At 41.7% G+C, this 21,856-nt stretch overlaps 1 protein-coding gene across 15 annotated transcripts in view; it reads right to left on the bottom strand.

Annotated features, from left to right (window-relative positions):
* Positions 1–464: 464 nt before the first annotated feature.
* MPHOSPH9 (M-phase phosphoprotein 9) overlaps positions 465–21,856 on the bottom strand; it is a 77,031-nt gene continuing 55,639 nt past the window's right edge. For 7 of the 15 annotated variants that reach the window (XM_021669941.2, XM_021669943.2, XM_021669951.2 and 4 more), the window contains 8 exons: positions 17,973–18,107; positions 16,014–16,189; positions 14,695–14,841; positions 13,793–13,913; positions 12,893–12,996; positions 11,934–12,181; positions 11,576–11,644; positions 465–4,926 (listed from right to left, as the gene is read on the bottom strand). In XM_021669941.2, coding sequence (XP_021525616.2) covers positions 4,825–4,926; positions 11,576–11,644; positions 11,934–12,181; positions 12,893–12,996; positions 13,793–13,913; positions 14,695–14,841; positions 16,014–16,189; positions 17,973–18,107 — 1,102 coding nt within the window. In that variant the 3' untranslated portion in view covers positions 465–4,824. Of the gene's footprint in view, positions 4,927–11,574; positions 11,645–11,933; positions 12,182–12,892; positions 12,997–13,792; positions 13,914–14,694; positions 14,842–16,013; positions 16,190–17,972; positions 18,108–21,856 lie in introns of those variants that run through there. The other 8 variants (XM_021669945.2, XM_021669947.2, XR_002478399.2 and 5 more) reach the window with 8 other exon arrangements.

The raw sequence follows: 21,856 nt of genomic DNA, 5'->3' as shown, positions 1-21,856 counted from the left end.
CCCATCCTACTATCACCTTATAAGGCTGAGGAGACTGCGGTGCTCCCCTGGAGGGGCGAGGACAAGCTAAAATTAAGGCGGACGAGATGCCCCCAGATGGAGTCGGGAGGCCGAGCCCCTAGCGGCTGCTCACCTCCTGGGGTCATGGCAGAACCCAGCGGCACGGGCCAGGAAAGCCATCGTTCCCGACTCGCCTCCAGATGCGCCTGACCATGACCACGCCGAGGCGGGCCAAGGCGTCCCATCACCACCTAGAGCCCCTAAATTCTTTCCCTCCACTAAGAGGTGCCCTAGGATCCATCCAGAAAGATCTGCGGAGCCCACAGAGCCCCAGAGGGAACTGTGCTCCTGCATAGACACCCCTTAATCCGTAACTCGAGGACTTCTCTATGCCTGGGACTTCACATCACAACCAACCTGCTCCAGCAGCCAACCAGCGGGAATAAACACACGAAGGTCACACGCCAGTTCACAGCCACGAGTATTTATTGGGTGCCTATGGTGCAAGAAAGAAAGATGGTCCCTGCTCCTGCGGAGCTTACAGCCTGATGACTCTAGGATCTGGCTAGATTCAGAAACAACTGCAGCAAGCACTTGTCTACCCACCAGCAGCACTGTATAAAGCACATTTTTCACATTATCGGTCACTGTTACAGTGAAATTGTTAGATGTGAGTAAAAATTATCCTTGAAATCTGTAGTCATAGAGATGACATGGTATATAATGTCCAGCAAATGCACATTTATGGCTTCATTCCTCACATATCTGAGGTGTCTATGGAAATAAAGCACAAATCAGGCAGAAAAGACTTAGTAACTAACACAGGTCCTAAGAATACTGGGGTAGTTTATTATCAAACTACCATAGAACTCTTGGCAGGGTGGGAAACTATTTCCAGCAAAATTTGTGCGATATAGTTGGTTTAATCAAACCTGCAACTGTCAACCATTTACCTGTCCCTCACGACAGGTAAATATAATCTACCTGTATGAATCCTAAAAGGCTACAGGTGTGCATTTATTTTTTAAAGCTTCTTAAAGACTCATAGCACAAGTGACACACTGAAATCTAGCAAAAACTTCTGAGATATCTTAAAATTAAAGTGACAAGTGTCTGCTTTTACTACATATGTAGGTGCAAAGTTCAGAATTCAAATACCAGCAAAGCACGTGGCTTCTCTGGGTTAGAAGGGGACACTTTCTGGTTCGCTATCACAGGCTAAGTCCTAGGCTCCACGTACATCTCCTAACGCCCACTGGGAGGCACCTCCTACGTGTGGTTCTGCTCATAGGCCATCACCTTTAGAAGGGGCAATTATTTGGAGGATACTGGCAATAACTTTTAGGAAAACAGCCTGTATTTATATCAAATAACCCCTAAGTCACCAATTAAGACCAAAGTGCTTTCTGAACTTACACGTGACAAGTTTTAAATTTTTTAAGTTTTTGATCCTTAAAAGAAAAAAACAAACCACACACACCAGAGGGAAGGCTCAATTTAAACTCCAAAAAAAAGTTTGTTTTTTGCAAAGGATGAAGAGAACATCTTAGACCACCAAACAGAAATGTCAATCCAAGGTAGTTTTTAAGTCAACTACTTGGGACATAATCTACTTTATTTTAAAAAGTATGCTACCTCAAGGCTGGGCTCGGTGGCTCATGCCTGTAATCCCAACACTTTGGGAGGCCAAGGTGGGCAGATCATTTGAGGTCAGGAATTCAAGACCAGACTGGCCAACATGGTGAGAACCCGTCTCTACTGAAAATACAAAAATTAGCTGGGCATGGTGGTGCACACCTGTAATCCCAGCTACTGGGGAGGCTGAGGCAGGAGAATGGCTTGAACCTAGGAGACAGGTTGCACTTAGCCAAGATTGCACCACTGCACTCCAGCCTAGGCAACTGATAGAGCTAGACTTTATCTCAAAAAAAAAAGGTATGCTACCTCAAAAGTTATTAACTCAATGAATCTGAAATGTAGTATTTCTTGAGCACTTACTAAGTACCAGGCACTTTACAAAAGCTTCCTTAATGAAAGGAGTTTTCTTATTTCATCTTAGAGCTGAGGATGACAGGCCTGTGCTAGGATGTGACCCAGGTCTCTCTGGCTCCAAGTCTCTCCTCTCGTCCCGAGCCCAGCTCTGCACCGCCCTAGCTGTGCACTTTAGCTACATCTGCTGCTGCTTCAGTTGGAAAAGTCCTTCAGTCCCAAAGGCCATTTCCATACCTCAGGAGTAGCTCCTGCAAAGAGGCTTATAAATGGAAAGGAGGGAGACAGATCCAGGCCATCAGGAGAGAGTTCACTTTCTATTTGCATTTTAGAAGGCACTTCCCAGAAGTGGCAGATTTGCTTAGGTTTTTGTTTTTTACTATTAATACCTGCAGCACAGCCCCAAACCAACAACAAAAATAGTTTACCTCCCTGGAATAATAGCTGTTATTTAGAATTGCCATCTTTCCTACTTTTGAGTGTTTTTTCAGTTGAGTGTTCGTAAGATAAGCATTACCAAAGGGAAAGATAGCAGAAAGAATTTTCCTTGGTTTCCCTCTTCACAGCTATGAAGAAAAAATAAACTTTTTAAAAATAAGTGACTGATAGTTCCAATCTATTACACACTTCAAATATCAAAGCATATGCTTTCTGAGAGAGAGGCGCAGAAGATGTTTTGATGGAGCTTAACGCCTTTTTTTGGAATAAGCCAATATAGGCTACTAAGAAGATAATTCCTTGGCAAGATAAAACTATCATCTCTTCTGAAATGGCATTTTTTTTTTAATCTTAAGAATGTAGTAGACTTTACAATAAAAGTAGAGAACAAGGAAATATCCTAACAATTTAGTTTTTGTCATGTCCAGGAACATATTAAAGTTGGTCTTACTAGGTCCTGACACAAGCTGTACCGGAGCTTTATTAAAATGAATGTTTTTTTTAACTATGACTAGATTTTTTTTTTTTTAAGGCTAGAAAACCAAGAATAAAGAATACCAAGAATAGACTGGGTACAGTGGCTCATGCCTGTAATCCCAGCACTTTGGGGGACCAAGATGGGTGGATCACATGAGGTCAGGAGTTTGAGACCAGCCTGGCTAACATGGTGAAACCCCATCTCTACTAAAAAAAAAAATACACACACACACAATTAGCCTGGTGTGGTGGGAGGTGCCTGTAATCCCAGCTACTCGGGAGGCTGAGGCAGGAGAATTGCTTGAACCCAAGAGGCAGAGGTTGCAGTGAGCTGAGATTGCTCTATTGCACTCCAGCCTGGGCAACAAGGGCAAAACTCTGTCTTAAAAAAATAAATAAATAAAGGCACTTGATTCTAATTATAAGTAATTTTGATTAGCCTGAAGTCTTCAAAAGTTGCAAGAGTAGGGAGCAAAGACAGGCTGCCCTCCTTGCTAAGAAGGGAGCAGGGCTGTGGTGAAACTCAGGTGAAGGGCACTCAAAGATCATTTGAGATCCTGCTTGGAATAACTGAGATGGCTTGGTTCAGTCTAACTACTTATTATTAAGAGCCACATAAGGAGGAAAAGCTCAAAGCAAACCAAAATTTAAAACATGAGCATGTTTAGCACGAATTCACTTTGAAAATTTGGATGAATTTGTTTATCAACATGTACTGAGCTGGAATATGTGGGGCACTGTGTTCTTCCAACTGGCTGCCAAAAAGTTTATGGTTACACAGCTCCAATTTAACCAGCAGTCCCAACACAAACCTGCCAATGCTCCTGGATCAGAGGAGAGCCTCCTGCCCACACACTACTTCTGAGAGCCAGTGGCTACCACAGAGGCAGTGGGCTGGAGACCTCTGCAAACACAAGGGGAAGGCACCAGGTTCCATCCAGACACACTCCCTGTCCATTAACAAACAGAGTAGATTGTGATGATCTAAAGCATAGTGTTCTTACAGCACCTACAATGTAAGTATTTATTTCTCTTTTTGGCCAGGGTCAAAGGGCCTGGAAAGGGGTGAACATGTCCAGATGACAACTCTGACAGACAGCTGAAGTCATGCACGCTAAGAAAACCAGGCTGCTCTCTTAATCCCTCACTGGGTGGCGGGCTTGTATTTCAAAGGGTTTATCTGTCCATTTATTGTCCAGGGTGGGACACAAGTTAATTCAGAACAATGGTCAGAGAGCTATAGGCCTCTCCAATAACTGTTTTAGAAAGATAAAATTAGAGAATTACAATCCCTCTCATTTTTCTTACAAACAATAAAGTTTAAAGAAAACAAAATAAGTTATATTCACAGTTTTCAAAGCTTTCCAATAGTCCATTATTACTACGCTGATATTCACTCTAAGACATGTTTCAAATAGGAATTGCATTATCATTTTTTAAAAACCTCAACACAACTGAAATCCAAGATACACTGTAATTGTTTTTTTATGTATTCAACATCTAATAGTCTATCATTATGGAAGCTATTATGCTTTATTTTTTAAAAAATGAATCGTATTTACAGTGTAGAACAAGTTTATAAAATTGGTGTGCAAAGTTAATTGTAAAAGGATAACACTATTTGTTTAGAAACAAGCTGCCTCCCCTGCTTACATTTTCTTATTGATATAAATTGGAGACATATACTATTTAAAAATAATACTTTTTAAATAGTAAAATATACAAGAGATTCCTGAGCATAACAAAAATATCTTGAAAATATGTGCCATTTGAAGTACAAAATAGCAAGTGTAAGAATAGCGTGATTGTAAAACTACTGTTTGAAGGCCTATAAACAGTACAAAATAGTTTGCCTTTTCTGACTGCATAATTATACATTAGTGCAAACAAAAACATCTCAAAATTTAATGGCTACAAATCTCAAAGATTTGCAGAGGTGCGCAAAACATGGAATTTCTTTAGCGTCATGCGAACTGAACCCAGTTCTCGGTTAATCTTTTCCAAACGATCTTCCAAGGCTTCCTAGATGAAAACAATGGGAAAAGTTTAATTAGAATTCTGCATCAAGTTCTATAGTCACCACCAAACTGACCTTTCTTTTAGCAAAAGAGCAAGTATAAACATTAAAATTACAATTATTTTTTGCTCTCAACACAAATCATCTTATGATTTCTTTTCAACTGAACAATATAAATCAGCTTTTGAACCATTCAAAATAACTGCTGCACTTTAAAGTATTCTCAATTTCTTTGGCACATGGAGTATATGGAAATTCTAGTAATAGCAATACAACCAACTGGAAGGGGATAATTCTTTGGCTCTGCTGAAGTGAGAACAGTACAAGAGGAGCCCAGGAGGGGCTTCACGCATTTCACCAGAAGAAATGGACACATCTGATCAGTGCCGCATCCCACACATACATAGATCAAAAACTTTCTTCTCACCAAAATTTCTAAGTTAAAAAGGAAAAAAACAAAAAATACTGAAGGATACTTTTCAAAAAAAAAAAAAAAAAAGATTTGACAATGAATTGACCTAACAATTGCTATTTTAAAATAAACAATATTACTGTTAAATAGTACCTAGACTATATATCATTATAGATACTTCTGTGTTTCTTTGAGACAGGGTCATCCTCTGTCACCCAAGGCTGGACTGCAGTGGCACGATCATAGCTTACTGTAGCCTCAAACTCCTGGGCTCAAGCAATCCTCCCACCTCAGCCTCTCGAGTATCTGAAACTAAAGGCAGGCACCACCACACCTGGATGATTTTAAACTTTTTTTTTTTTTTTGTAGAGACAAGGTCTCACTATGTCACCCAGGCTGGTCTCGAACTCCTGGCCTCAAATGATCCAACCACTTCGGCCTCCCAAAGTGTTGGGATTATAGGCATAAGCCACCGAACCCAGCTTTATTTTAGATAATTTATTCAGTATTAATTCCAATAGTGTCCTGAAATAAAGCTTAAATTTTTTCTTTAGCTTTAATTATAAAAGGAGTCATTATAAAACACTTAGAATATAGAAAATTTAAAAGACAAATAAGCAGAAGGAAATAACTGTTCCTCTTTCCTATTTTTTTCTGCATACATATATATGCATATCACTGTTGTTTTCTTTTTTTGGCGGGGAGATGGAGTATCGCTCTGTAACCCAAGCTGGAGTGCACAATCTTAGCTCTCTGCAACCTCTGCCTCTCAGGCTCAAGCGATTCTCCTGCCTCAGCCTCTTGAGTACTGGGATTACAGGTGCCTACCACCATACCCGGCTAATTGTTGTATTTTTAGTAGAGACAAGGTTTCAACATATTGGCCAGGCTGGTCTTGAACTCCTGACCACAGATGATCTGCCCACCTTGGCCTCCCAAAGTGCTGGGATTACAGGCATGAGCCACTGCACCCAGTCGCATACCATTTTTAAAAAGAAAAATAAGGCCAAGCATGGTGGCTCATGCCTGTAATCCCAGTACTGTGGGAGGCCAAGATGGGAGAATCACTTGCAGCCAGAAGTTCGATACCAGCCTGGGCAACACAGCGAGCTCCTGCCTCTACAAAAAAATTTTTAAAAAGTAGCCAGGTGTGGTGGTGCATGCCTGTAGTCCAAGCTACTCAAGGGGCTGATGTGAGAGAACTGCTGGAGCCTCAGAGGTTAAGATTACAGTGAGCTATGATTGTGCCAATGCACTTTAGCCTGAGTCAGAGTGAAACCCTGTCTCAAAAAAATTAAAAAAGAAACCAGCCAGGCATGGTGGTTCACACCTGTAATCCCAGCACTTTGAGAGGCTAAGGCAGGTGGTCTACGAGGTCAAGAGTTTGAGATCAGCCTCACCAACATGGTGAAACCCCATCTCTACTAAAAATACAGCCAGGTGTGATGGCGCACACCTGTAATCCCAGCTACTCAGGAGGCTGAGGCAGGAGAACTGCTTGAACCCTGGAGTCAGAGGCTGCAGTGAGCCAAGACTGCGCCACTATACTCCAGACAGTCTTCTGGGCAACAGAGACTCTGTCTCAAAAGAAAGAAAGAAAGAAACCTAAGGAGAGAATCAAACTCTATTTCAAATTTTGTTGTTGTTGTTGTTGTTGTTTTGTGAGACAGAGTCTCACTCTGTTGCCCAGGCTATAGTGCAGTGGTACAACCTTGGCTCACTGCAACCTCCTGCCTCAGCCTCCGAGTAGCTGAGATTACAGGCGCGCTACCACAACTGGCTAACATTTTTGTATTTTTAGTAGAGACAGCGTTTCACCGTGTTGGCCAAGCTGGTCTCGAACTCCTGACCTCAAGTGATCGCCTGCCTCAGCTTCCCAAAGTGCTGGGATTACAAGCATGAGCCACTTGCCTGGCCTCAAAATATGTTTCAATTAGGCCAGGCACAGTGGCCCACACCTGTAATTCCACACTTTGGGAGGTTGAGGCAGGTGGATCACTTGAGGTCAGGAGTAAGCCCTGGCCGAGACAGTGAAACCCCATCTCTACTAAAAATATAAAAATTAGCCGGGCGAGGTGGCACTTAAACCCAGGAGGTAGAGGTTACAATAAGCTGAGATTGCGCCACAGCACTCTGGCCTGAGAGCGAGAGTCAGTCTCAAAAAACAAAACAAAACAAAAATCTTTCAATTGAACTTTTTCATTTTATAAAATACCCTTGTATAACATCCTTTTAAGTTAATATACAATATTCCATCAGCAGTAACATACTTAATGAAGAATCTTTTAGTAGAAATTTGGGTTGCTTCTAATTTTGGATATCGTAAATAAGGCTGCAATATAAAGTTCTTAAACATATCTCTTCGCAAATATAAGTACTGCCTTAGGAATCAGTCCCAGAAATAAAAATGCCAGGTCCAAAGAAATGCAAATTTCTAAGGCTCTGGATATATGTCAAGTTGTAACCCAGGATGTTTGAGACAATTTCTACTTCCACCTGCAGTGTATGAAGATAAGCTCTTCTCCATCCTGAAACCTTTTATTTAAAAAAAAAAAAAAAAAAAAAAAAAAAAAAAGTCCTGCCATGACCAGGCGTGGTAGCTCATGACTGTAATCCCAGCACTTTGGGCAGATCATCTGAGGTCAGGAGTTTGAGACCAGCCTGGCCAACACGGCAAAACCCCGTCTCTACTAAAAATACAAAACATTAGCTGGGTGTGGTAGAGCACTCCTGCAGTCCTAGCTACTTGGGAGACTGAGGCATGAGAATCACTTGAACCTGGGTGGTGAAGATTGCAGTGAGCTGAGATGGTGACACTATTTCAGTCTGGGCAACACAACAAGACTACGTCTCCCCCCTGCCCCCCGCAAAAAAGAAATAAAAAAATACTGTGTGCTAATGTTATGGCTAAAAAAAGAAAAAGAAAACTGCCAAAGTAATAGGTTTTAAAAGGTGTGGGGTTGTCTTGGCTAATCTTTTATTTTTTGTAGAGACAAGGTTTCATTATGTTGCCCAGGCTGGTCTCAGACTCCTGAGCTCAAGCCATCTTCCCGTCTTGCCCTCCCAAAGGGCTGGGATTCACTATGATTACAGGCATGAGCCCAGCCATGGTGTTTTTTTGTTTTGTTTTTTTGTTTTTTACAGAGACAGGGTCTCACTCTGTCACTCAAGCTGGAGGGCAGTTGTGTGATCATAGCTCACTGCAGCCTCAAACTCCTAGCTTCAAGAGATCTTCTCTCCTTGGCCTCCCAAAGTGCTAGGATTAAAGGTGTGAACCACTGCATCTGGCCCAAGAAAAGATGTTTAAACATGTATCGCTTTTATTCATTAGTGAGACTGGTAACTTTTCATCTTTTGGCCCAGTTTATGAATCATACAAGAGCATCCTCAGCCCCTTTTTGCTGCCACTTGTCATCTTTCTGAATTGAAACAGTTTTTAGCCTAATGCCTTTTAAGTCTCTTTTTCTTTTTTTTGAGACAGAGCCATGCTCTGTCACCCAGGCTGGAGTGCAATGGTGCAATCTCGGTTCACTGCAACATCCATCTCCCAGATTCACGTGATTCTCCTGCCCTAGCCTTCCAATCAGCTAGGATTATAGGCGTGTGCCACCACGCCCAGCATATTTTTGTATTTTTAGTAGAGATGGAGTTTCAACATGTTGGTCAGGCTGGTCTCCAACTTCTGACCTTGTGATCTGGCCGTCTCAGCCTCCTAAAGTGCTAAGATTACAGGTGTGAGCCACCGCACTGGGTCTTTTTTTTTTTTCAGATGGAATCTTGCTCTGTCACCCGGGCTGGAATCCAATGGTGCAATCTCAGCTCACTGAAACCTCCACCTCCTGGGTTCAAGTGATTCTCCTGCCTCAGCGTCCCAAGTAGCTGAGATTACAGGTGTGCACCACCACGCCTGGCTAATGTTTGTATTTTTAGTAGAGACAGGGTTTTATCATGTTGCCCAGACTGGTCTCAAACTCCTGACCTCAGGTAAGCCACCACGCCCGGCCCAAGTCTTATTTTGAGAGTCAGAACAAATTTATGCTATTCATTATATAAAAACATATTGGCTAGAACTTTGGAAGGCCAAGGCAGGCGGATCACCTGAGGTCCAGAGTTTGAGACCAGCTGGATTGACATGGAAAAACCCCGCCTCTACTAAAAATACAAAATTAGCCAGATGTGGTGGTGCATGCCTGTAAATCTAGCTACTCAGAAGGCTGAGAATCACTTGAACCCCAGAGGTGGAGGTTGCAGTGAGCCAAGATTGCGCCATTGTACTCTAGCCTGGGCGACAAAAGTCAAACTTTGTCTCAAAAAAAAAAAAAAGTTTCATGGCTGGGCACAGTGGTTTACACCTGTAATCCCAGCACTTTGGGAAGCCGAGGTGGATGGATCACGAGTCAGGAGTTCAAGACCAGCCTGGCCAACATGGTGAAACCCTGTCTCTACTAAAGATACAAAAAAAAAAAAAAAAATTATCTGGGCATGGTGACCCGCACCTGTAATCCCAGCTACTCAGGAGGCTGAGGCAGGATAATAACTTGAACCTGGGAGGCGGAGGTTGTAGTGAGCCGAGATGGGCCCACTGCACCCAAACTTAGGCGATAGGGTGAGACTTCATCTCAAAAAAAAAAAAAAAAAAAAAAAAAATTTCATGTGTTAACTGAGTTTTATCAATTATTGACTAATGTATCAGAACAAAAAGACAAAATCAGAAAAAAAGAAGTTAGGGGCTAGGTGCAATGGCTCACACCTGTAATCCCAGAACTTTGGGAGGCTGAGGTGGGAGGATCACCTGAGGTCAGGAGTTCAAGACCAGCCTGGTCAACATGGTGAAACCCCACCTCTACTAAAAGTGCAAAAATTAGCTGGGTGTGGTAGCGGGGGCCTGTAATCCCGCTGTTCGGGAGGCTGAGGCAGGAGAATCGCTTGAACCTGGGAGGTGGAGGTTGCAGTGAGTGTCGCTGCACTCTAGCCTGGGTGACAGAGAGAGACTCCATCTCAAAAAACAAAACAAAACAAATACAAAAATTAGCTGGGTGTGGTGGTGCGTGCCTGTAGTCCCAGCTGCTCGGGAGGCTGAGGCAGGAGAATCACTTGAACCCGCAAGGCGGAGGCTGCAGTGAGCCAAGATCGCACCACTGCACTCTAGCATGGGCAACAGAGTGAGACTCCAACTCAAAAAAAAAAAAATAAGTAAGTTGGGGATGTTCGTCCCAGGAAAAGTCCTTGCTGTTTTGTCTTTCTGATATCACAGATCTGAAAATTAACTTTTACTGAAGTAAAGGCAATGGGATGCCAAAATGTGGTTATAGAAGAGATACACACTCGCTATTATGTTTAAAATGTTACTGTTCCTAAAAGAGCAGATTTTAAATGTCCCATGGTTTCCTGTATTTTAATTCTCTTTGAAAAGCAACTAAAAGAAATGCACATGGGCCACATCGCCTGCACCACCTCTTGCTCAACAATGGAATCACAGCTCACAGCTCTGCATTTTTTTTTTTTTTTTGAAACAGGGTCTCACTCTCTCCCCGAGACTGGAGGGCAGTGGTGCGATCTCGGCCCACTGCAACCTTCACCTCACAGGCTCAAGTGATTCTCCTGCCTGCCTCAACCTCCTGAATAGCAGAGACTACAGGCACCCATCCCTTCTGCCCAGCTAATTTTTGTATTTTTAGTAGAGACAGGGTTTCACATTGGCCAGGCTGGTCTGGAACTCCTGACCTCAGGTGATCCACCTGCCTCAGCCTCCCAAAGTGCTGGGATTACAGGTGTGAGCCCCTGCGCCCAGCCCACAGTTCACGTTTAAACCTCTACAGCTATTGAATTTGCAAAGTGTAACCATTTTATATGCTTGCTAATGGAAGGGAGTTCAGAAATAAATTACAGATTTGCAAAGAGAGAAATCAAACAAAAAGGGAGGCAATCTGTGAGCACTAACTTAATGTAAAATCTGTTGAAAAGCATATTGCCATTTGCTCTCAAGTTACTTTCTTGAAAATACAAGGGCATCAACACCTTCTTCTCTAAGTCTAAAGGTAAAATCAATTTTTATTCCTGAAAGCTAGCTTGCAGTTATAAAATTGCTATAATCAAACATTTCCTGTAAAAGCTAAAAGTTTTGACTGCTACTTCAGTGTGTCTAATTTTCACTGTGCCATGATTTTTTAAACCCCTCTTAGATAAATGGAACACTGACTGGCATCAAGCATCTAAAGCAGATTCAAGCTAAGACATTTCACCTGATTTAATCTTGTCTGTAAAGTGATTCGTCCTCCAGGAGAAGGCATCCTGCTTAGTGCTGCCTCAATCTGTTAACACAATGATAAAACATGTGTTTAAATTACTGGCAGGGAGGTTTGTCACATAGAATGGAAAGAAAAGATTTTGGCTTAGTATTTCCTTGTCCATTTCATCTCAACTTAATTTCCCTCTGTCAATTAATAATGACCACATGGCTCAAATCCGTGGCTAGCACAGCTCTGGTATGCTATCCCGTTGTAATACCCTGAGACAGGTTTGAGTCAATAATTTCCTTCTCCTTAGACATAAGCATTAAGTTCAGAAAACAATTTTTAAAAAATATTTGTTGGTTTTTACCTGGTCCTTTTCTTTTGTAAGCTCATCAAAAAATCGTTCTGTTTCAGCTAGGGTCCTAATTTTTGCTGTATATTCAAAATCATTCCCCTGTGGAGTTACTGAAACCGGCTTACACTGTTCATAGCTAACTGATTTATTCTTCTCCCAGGCAGTTCTCACAGATACTTTCTTCACTCCATTTGGCAACAGTTCAGGGCAAAAGCTACGATTAACATGGTTATCGGTGGCTTTCTCAGAATATGTTTTTTCTGTCAGAGAGGAAAGAATTGCTTATATTTCTTATCTATTTTTCCAGTAGATTGCATACATATTAAATATGTTGCCCAATTTAACTTTCTGGACATAGCTGCTATATGGTCCAAAAAAGTAATGAAAAGAGATAATAATAATAAATCACATTTACTCTGCTTTTTTCTCCAAAGAAAAGCTTTGCCCTCTGACAATCTTCACAACTTCCCTTAATGAACTTAAGCAAACTTCATGTAAACATAAATTAACTTTAAGTAAACTTAAAGCAAAAAAAAAAAAAGTTTAAAAACTAATACATCACATTTAGTGGACATACACTAACACTAAACATTTAAAATTTTGAGGGCCTACCCAAGTGATTTCACATACATTGTCTTATAGCTTTATTCCATATTTAGAATATAAATGAGAAAAAAAAGTTACCCAAAGCCTATGCTGCATATAGAGAATAAAAGTAAAGAGAATAACTAAACAGTATGGCTCTGGTAATTAAACATCAACAATCCCTGTACCTCAGTTTCCCAACTTTTCAATGAGGATAACAACATTGACATAACAACACATAGCATCATGAGTGCTTAGTTTCAGAGGCCCTTAAGTAGGAAAATATTTAAGTGCAGGATATTATAATATTTAGAGCATTGAGAGATACCAGAATCTCAAAAAATGAATGACTAAAACCATAACTAATATTTTTTAGGAAAAGATACCTTCCGAGTCATCTAGAGGAAGAAACTGGAGTTGCTTTCTTGGATTGGTACGTTGTAATGTTGACACAGGAACAGTATCTAAATCATCCAAAAGTATATCAAATCTATTGAATGAAGCAAGTTACTTGTGAGAAAAAAATGTTAACTGCTTTTCCCTATCTCCACTAGAAAGATGAGCTGGCATCCAGCTAACTCACATATTTATGTATTTTCTTGAAAGAAGCTGGTTATATAATTTTCTAAAACTGAAATTTCATTTCTAGTTTTTAACAAAATTGCATTTTCATACTAAAGACTTAAAACACTTACCCATACATTATCTCATTTGAACTTTATAAAAACCTTATGAAATAAGCAGGGTAGTTATTATTATCCCCGTTTTATAGAAGAGGAAACTGAGGTTCAATGTGCTTAACTCATCTCCCCAAGAGCCTGTCGGAGTTGGGTCTAGAACCAAGAAGCAATATTCCTCCCCGCCAACAGCACACACAGCTGCTCACACTTCGGAGGGGACAATGTCTCAGCAGCACAGGTAAACATGTATTTGGTGCCAGGGCCATACCAGTAAAGCCTACTTTCCTGTACAAATGGCCCAAAAGTTTTCCTGTATCATAAACCTTTTCAGGAAAACAAAGAACTATCATTCTACCTACAAAACCTGAATGGGGTGCTGAGGTGATATTTAAAATCTAGTAGCAGCAAGTTTACACAATTAAAAACTGTGTTCATTGTACTGTAGTACTTTAGCTGTAGTATGACATTCACTTATGATTTAAATGAAATCTGCAGAGTTCCCACTGGTAACTGAAAAATCAGTGATAGCTAGAGACATAAGTCAGCATTTGGAAAAAAAAAATCACTAATATAGTGAACTTTATTCTACAATTTTAGAGAACTTACCGAATCGGACTGCTTTCATTTTTGCTAAGCAGATGACTAAATCCTGGGGACAAGTTTTCTTTAGGGGATCGCTTTGGACTATAAGCCACAGTCACTGGTGTTAGCATAATCTCTCTTTTTGCTATAGAGAAAATGAGAAAATATTCTTTTCCTTCTATATATATCAGCATAACAGTTTCTTTTTCAGTTTTTTCTAAGTTTGAAAGGAATATAATTTCAATGTAAAACTTTGAGAGAGAAATGAGTGTACAAAAAAGTAAAATCACTCATAATCCTAACACTCAGAGGTAACCACTGTAACACTGCAGTATATCAGACTGTACTTTCAGCACTCTGACTCAAAACTGGTTTTTCAGGATTTTAGAAGTCGACTGGAAATAAGATGGAAACAGCAGTACACTACTGAACATTCCTATAACACAATAATAAGAATCTCCTTAGCTGGTGTGAAAATGAAAATTTAGGACAGAAATTCAGTGCTTCAACTTTAAAACCAAACCTGTAATTGGTTAAAGAAAAATAGTGACTAATGCTGAGTACCTAAGATCAAATATATAAGAAGTATTTTTGCAGACTAGCTTGAATTAATTTGATTGAATTAATGTTTGGATAGCAGTCTAGTATCTTTAAAACTCTGAGGTATTTTTAAGTATTAGTTGCAAACAATTTACTGGACACAATAAAAAAATCTCACTTCAATAAGCAGATTTCTTCATTTATATTTGTAGTATCTGTGTGATCAGATAAATTCATTTATGAACAATATCTTATTTAGGGGTCCTCTGCTCAGAGTACTCTACTAGGGTGCTAAGGATACAAGAGAAACAGGAAATGGGCAAATAGCAGGCACAGCTCAGAGGTCATGCTTTTGAACCCAAGAGATGTACACATCCAACTCTTACTTGGAGTACTTGATTTACGATTTGAAGGTGGTAAAGATGATGATCTCTGTGAGGCTGAGTTAAGTCTCTTTTGTCTCTGTTGGGCACACTTTTCTGGAGAACGACTTGCAAAGACTGAACTTTCAGTTTGCCGAGGATTCACTAATTCTACAGCAGACCAAAAAAACAAGAAAACAAAAAACAAATCAAAACAAGCCTAAGCTTCAGTTATCCACCTTTATTAACAGGTGGTTACACACCAAGCCAGGTCCTCTACACAGCTTAGGTTCTGCTCAAAGCATTTATTCTCACTGGCTAGGTTATATGACTATTTGCAAATGCTCCGCATTATTATGAATGTTTGATGAAGAAAAATGTGGGAGTTTTAAATGAATTCATTCTGGTTCCCTGTTTACAATCGGCATTGAAGGTGATTTTTCAAGAGGGTTATTTTTAGAAAGCAGGTTACTAATTTATTTACTATGACACTGTTTGGGAGATGTAACCCCAAAGACACTAGTAGAATGACTAAGGGGTCTGAGCAAGCAAGCATAAAGGAAAAGGAAAGAAACATATTGGTGACCTGGTGACCTGGACCTGTGAAAAAACACAGTATTAAAGACACTGCTTGCCTTATCTATAGATGCTTGGTAACTAAGGGAAGAAAGAATAGGAAATATTATATCTTACTTCATAAATACCAAATGCCTATCACAGCTTTCTGTTGTGTGCAAGTAAGACAAACTGACAGAAATGTCTCAAATATCCTCAGGAATGCCATGTAAGGCCAGGAGCAGTGGCCCACCACTGTAATCCCACACTTTGAGAGGCCAAGGTGGGTAAATCACTTTAAGTCAAGAGTTCGAGACCAGCCTGGCCAACATGGTGAAACTCCGTCTCTACTAAAAATACTAAAATTAGCTGCGTATGGTAGAGGGCACCTATAATTCCAGGTACTGGGGAGGCTGAGGCAGGAGGATCATTTGAACCTGGGAAGTGGAGTTTGCATTGAGCTGTAGCACACTGCACTTCAGCCTGGGTGAAAGAGCAAGACTGCCTCAAAAAAAAAAAACCAGAATGCCATGTAAGCCTCTTTCATAATCAGAATGTAACATGTGGTTTACTTTGTACAAAAGGTACATGTTATGCCAGAACTGTGATAAATTATTTAACTAGGACATTCAATTATCTATGAAACGAGGCTGAAGTAGCAGGAAAATAGCAAGTTTACAGAGTTAAAACTTTTAATTTCATTACCTAAAGATTTTAATTGGAAAGAAGATAATATAAATGGGGAAAATATATCTATATCCATCTATCTCAAACATGGAAATACTCACTATTTGAGGTATCCTCTTTCTCTGTCTGTGTCCCCCAATTTTTAAATATTTTTCCTTCATCAACTTCTTTCAAAGCTCTCATGATTGGCGTGTCTGAAGTCTCTCTTTGCTTTTTTATCAACAAGCTTGTTGATGAACTTCCAGGTGAAGAATCCTTTTCTGGAGGTGAACGGTACCTTAAACAATAATTTTAAGACATACAGTGCTATGGACCAAACATCTCACCCCCACCTCCATCTCAAACATACACATTGAAGCCCTAATCTTCAACGTGATGGTATCTGGAGGTGGAGCATTTACGAGGTAGTTAGGGTTGGATGAGGTCATGAGGGTGAAGCCCCTATGATGAGATTAATGCCCTTATTAAAAAAAAAAAAGGGGGAAGAGGGCTGGGTGCAGTGGCTCACACCCTGTAATCCCAGCACTTTGGGAGGCCGAGGCAGGCGGATCACCTGAGGTCAGGAGTTTGAGACCAGCCTGACTAACATGGAGAAACCCCATCTCTACTAAAAATATAAAATTAGCTGGGTGTGGTACGCACGTCGGTAACCCCAGCTACACAGGAGGCTGAGGCTGGAGAACTGCTTGAACCCGGGAGGCAGAGGTTGCAGTGAACTGAGATGGTGCCACTGCATTCCAGCCTGGGCAACAAGAGTGAAACTCCATCTCAAAAAAAAAAAAAGGAAGAGGCAGGAGCACTCTCTCTGTGCACAGACACCAAGGAAAGGACATGTGAGGGACATAAGCAGGAAGAGGGCCCTCACCAAACACTCGGCACCCTGATCTTGCACTTTCAGCCTCCAAAGGTAGAGAAATGTGTGTTGTTTATGCCACCTAGTCAGTGGTAATTTGTTAAAACAGTCCAAGCTAAAACACATACTTTACAGGGGTTATTAGGAGAATAACAGAGTTGACAATTATACTCCACAATGACTACGCTTTGCAATGCAAATAAATTAAACCTGCATACAGTGCTTTCCAATCCTTCTAACATCCTACACTTAGAGGAACAGCATCGGCACAGAACCCTGGAGTAAGTGGCTGAGGCTGCTCACGCAGGCTCGGGGCTCAGGCTGTCCAGAGCCATCTGAAGCGGGAGAGGATCAACATCTTTTGTTTTATTTATTATTTATTTTTGAGATGGAATTTTACTCTTGTTGCCTAGGCTGGACTGCAATGGCATGATCTTGGCTCATCGCAACCTCCATCTCCTGGGTTCAAGTGATTCTCCTGACAGCCTCCTGAGTAGCTGGGATTATAGGCTTGCACCACCATGCCCGGCTAATTTTGGATTTTTTAGAGACGGGGTGGTTTCACCATGTTGGTCAGGCTAGTCTCGAACTCCTGACCTCAGGTGATAGGCCCGCCTCGGCCTCTCAAAGTGCTGGGATTACAGGTGTGAGCCATCGCGTCCAGCCTCATTTGTTTTTAGACAAGGTCTCACTCTGTCGCCCAGGCTAGAGTGCAGTGGTGCAATCACAGCTCACTGTAGCCTTGACCTTCCCAGGCTCCAGTACCTTCCCACCTTACCCTCTCAAGTAGCTGAAACTATAGGCGTGTGTCACCACACCCAGCTAACATATATATATTTTTTGTAGAGGTGGGATTTTGTCACGCTACCCAGGCTCACCTCGAACTCCTGAGCTCAAGCGATCCCTCCACGTTGGGCTCCCAAAATGTTGGGATTACAGGCGTGAGCCACCACACCTGGCCTGAGGATCGACATCCTATCTTAATCACAAACCCATACTGTGCCACTGAGCACAGGTGGGGAAGTTCTGCAGAGCTCGTGGAAGTAAAATATTCTAATAGTAGTTGCCTTTCAAAGTAAAATAAAGTCAGGTTCTCAAAATTAAGACATTAAAGAACCAGAGAGGGCTTCCTGAACATTTAAAAGCAACTGAAATCTCTAATAAAACATAACATCCCTAAATAGAATCTTTAGCAAAGTTATCTCACCCAGGGATACAGGTTTCCTCCAGCTGGTTATCCACGTTACTGTCCTGGGTATCCAGAGGCTGGCCAGTAAAGATGGAGTACTCTGCACCTGGAATCAGCCACTTCCGCCTGCTGACGTCTGAAGTTGCTAGTGTGCTATTAGAATGAGAAAGTTCAAGCACTGCAAAGGTCTGCATTTCAATTCAGACCATATGTGCATATAAAACAATCTGCTCTCAAACAGTATTTACACATTTGCACAGTAATTTAAAAACCACACATAACAATCTATGTTTTAGATACAACTCTATTTTACAGTTTTATGATTCAACTTAATTGTTCTTCTAGGTTTCTGTTGCTCCTGAATCACAATCAAGATTCAAGTACTTGTGGCTCTGAACATTCCCCTCACTGCCTCTCAGGCATTCACACCCTTTACACTCTGTGCCTCTACTGTAGATGAGGATAAGGTGTTGAATTAAACAGGGCTGTCCTTCTTGAACCCTTCAGACCAGCACTGTCCAACAGAATCTTCTGCAAAACCAGAAACGCTGTCTGCACTGTCCAATGCAGCAGTCACAAGTCCCGTGTCACTACTGAACACCTGAAATGCGGCTGGTAAGACTGAAGAACCAGTTTTAAAATGTTAATCTTAGTAATGAAAGTTTTCAGTATCAAAATGGAGTCACTAATGTCAAACTTCCACAAAATGGAGCTGGGAGGTCACAAAGGAGCAGCCCTCTCACACAGATGCCCATTATGGGAAATATTAAAGGAATTCCTCAGAACCACAGTATTCCAGATAATAAGCTGCTTATACAAGGAAGCATCCCTAACAAGGGATGTCCCACCAATGAGCTAATGCTAATGCCCACAACATGCTCCTGTAACCAGTGGTCTTTGTTTCAGAACAGTTTAGCGCACTGTGGACTGCCTTTTGTCTTTTAAAGTTTCCTGTGTCCCAACCCCTTTGAACGTGCTTATACCATAAGCATAGTACCACAGCACAGTACCATAGCATGCATACTCCAGATTGCAAACCTCCAACATTTCCAGATAAACTACTTTGGAGAGTTAGTCTCTGTCGCTCATTTTAGGTTGACATGATTGATTTTAAATTGTAATGTGGCTGTTGGCAGGACTGTACTGAATAGTGTAGTTCTAGACTATTACTCCCCCAGCTCATCTGAGGTTCCCACCATCATGTTAACCCCCAGTTATTCTCCAGACTTTAGAGCCTGCCTCATTTTCTCCATGCCTATTCCTGCTCTGACACTAGGCAACTTCCTGACTGCTCTCTCCAGTGAGGTGACCCTCTACTCCTCAGCCAGCCACCTCAGAGGGTACTCGCTGGCTTTTGTCATAACCAGAGAACACATTCCCCTTAAAAAAACAATACTCCAAAGACTCCACCCCATTCTGCCTCCCGCCCTCAAGCTTCAGCACAGCAACATGTTGCAACTACACTTTGCTGTTGCACAAAGGCCACTGTATATGATATATAAGTGGATAAACTTGTGTTTCATGAAAATTTTATTTGTAGACACTAAAATTTGAATGTCATAAAATTTTCTTTTTTTTTTAGACAAAGTCTCACTCTGTCACCCAGGCTGGAGTGCAATGGCGTGATCTTGGCTCAGTGCAACCTCCGCCTCCCAGGTTCAAGTGATTCTCCTGTCTCAGCCTCCCGAGTAACTGGAATTACAGGTATGTGCCACCACACCTGACTGATTTTTGTATATTTTTAGTAGAGACAGTGTTTTGCCATGTTGGCCAGGCTGGTATCAAACTCCTGACCTCAGAAGATCCACCTGCCTTGGCTTCCCAAAGTGCAGGGATTACAGGTGTGAGCCACCACACCTGGCCTATCATACAATTTTCATGTGTCATGAAATATTCTTTTTTTCCCAAACATATAAGAGTATAGAAACCATGCTTTACTCGGGGACCTTACAAAAACAAGTGGTTCAAGCCAGATGTGACCCCACAGGCTACAGTCTGCCAACTCCAGCTCTGCTGCCTGCACTGTCACGCTGCAGTATCATGCTTGAGTGTATGACAATATTTTCCATCTTCCAGCTGTTAGACTTTCAGGTTGTTTTCATTCACTTTTCTTTTTTTTTTTTTAGACAGAGTGTTGCGCTGTTGCCCAGGCTGGAGTGCAGTGGCACAATCTTGGCTCACTGGAACCTCTGCCTCCCAGGTTCAAGGGATTCCTCAGCTTCCCGAGTAGCTGCGATTACAGGCAACCATGCTCGGCTTATTTTTGTATTTTCAGTAGAGATGGGGTTTCGCCATGTTGGCCAGGCTGGTTTTAAACTCCTGACCTCAAGTGATTTACCCACCTTGGCCTCCCAAATTGCTAGAATTATAGGCGTCAGCCACTGTGCCTGGCCTTAATTGACTCTTGAGTACACTCTGAATGGGTTTCTACTGCTATCACTCTATCCAAACTGTTTAATAAGCATTAGCCTCCAGCTTGCAAAGACCTTGCAGTCTTCACCTTGATCTCTCAAGCAGCACTGTGAGATTATGACATATATCAGTTTTCATCCACAATTCCTAGCTCATAACTCCCATATTGCTTGTTCAGTCAACAGAATCTCTAACCTTCTCAGGTCTTCCTTTCACCTTACCAGGGCAGGACTCTATGGGTCATAAGACCCTCATTCGAATCAGAGAGGGTCCTGCCACATCCTCTGGAGGAAAGAATGCTGCACAAAGAGGCCAAGAAGGATCTGAACAGTCAAGCCTTGCTTGGTTTAGATCACATCCTTTCTGTCCAGTTACATTTCAACACAGTTGTCCAAGCTTCAATCAGGCCCATGGAATGAAGCCTCCACCAAATGCCCAAGAGGACAGGGCTCCAGAGCTTCTGGAGAGCTGAACAAGAGTTCATGCATGCGCAGAGAGGGTGGCACACCCCAACTCCACTGGGACAGAAACTCGAGTACTGGAGATCCTTCCAGATCTCACCCTGTATCTCTTCAACTGGCTGTTTATTTGTATCCTTTAAAATATCATCTGTAATAAATTGGTAAACATGTTTCTGAGTTGTATGAGTCACTCTGGCAAATTAATTGAACCCAAAGAGAGAGTCATGGGAACCTCAACTTGAAGCCAGTTGGTTAGACATGCCGGAGGTCTGGACTTGCAAATGGTGTCTGAAGCGTGGGTAGTCTTGTGGACTGAGCCCTGAGCTTATGGGATCTGACCCTATCTTTGGGTAGATAGTATCAGAAATGAATGGGAGGACAAGTGGCTAGGTCCCTGGAAGAACTAACTGCTTGCTTGCTTGCTGGTGAGGAGAAACGCCACATATCCTAGATCACAGAAGTCTTCTGAGTTGATGTTGTGCTGGTATGAGAGCACAGGGAAAACACAGGGTGTATTTTGCACTCAATCCCAGTAGCTGCTTGTTTTCTTCTAGCTTTTTGGCAGCACCTTCTCAGGTTCCTTTGCCAGCTCTCTCTTATCCGACACCAAAGGGTCAGAGTTCCTGCCCCAGGCCTACCTATCACTAAATATACTCAGTCTGCATCCATCCTACAGCTTTAGGCACCATCTAGAAAGAGACAACTCCAAAATTTATCATTCCACCCTAAAATCTTAATTTTGAGCTCCAAATTCATTTATAATTGGCTACTTGATTTTCACTTAGAATCGACATGAATCTCAAACAAAAATATTCAAGATAGAAATTCTGATCTCTTCCCTAGTTCAACATATGAACTGCATACCTTTAGTTGTTTGAGACAGAAACCAAGGAATTATTCTAACACCTCCTTTTCTTTTCTTGCCTTGCCATCCAATTCACAACCATGTCCTGTAGATCCTACCTCCAGAATCTCTCCCGAAGATTCTCTTTTGTCCATTTCTGTGACCACCACCCAGCTAACACCATC

This window comes from Aotus nancymaae, unplaced genomic scaffold (assembly GCF_030222135.1).
Source record: "Aotus nancymaae isolate 86718 unplaced genomic scaffold, 86718_ANA_hifiasm-v0.15.2.pri h1tg000021l, whole genome shotgun sequence".
Lineage (NCBI taxonomy): Eukaryota > Metazoa > Chordata > Mammalia > Primates > Aotidae > Aotus > Aotus nancymaae.
This window is presented reverse-complemented; position numbering and strand designations above follow the sequence as displayed.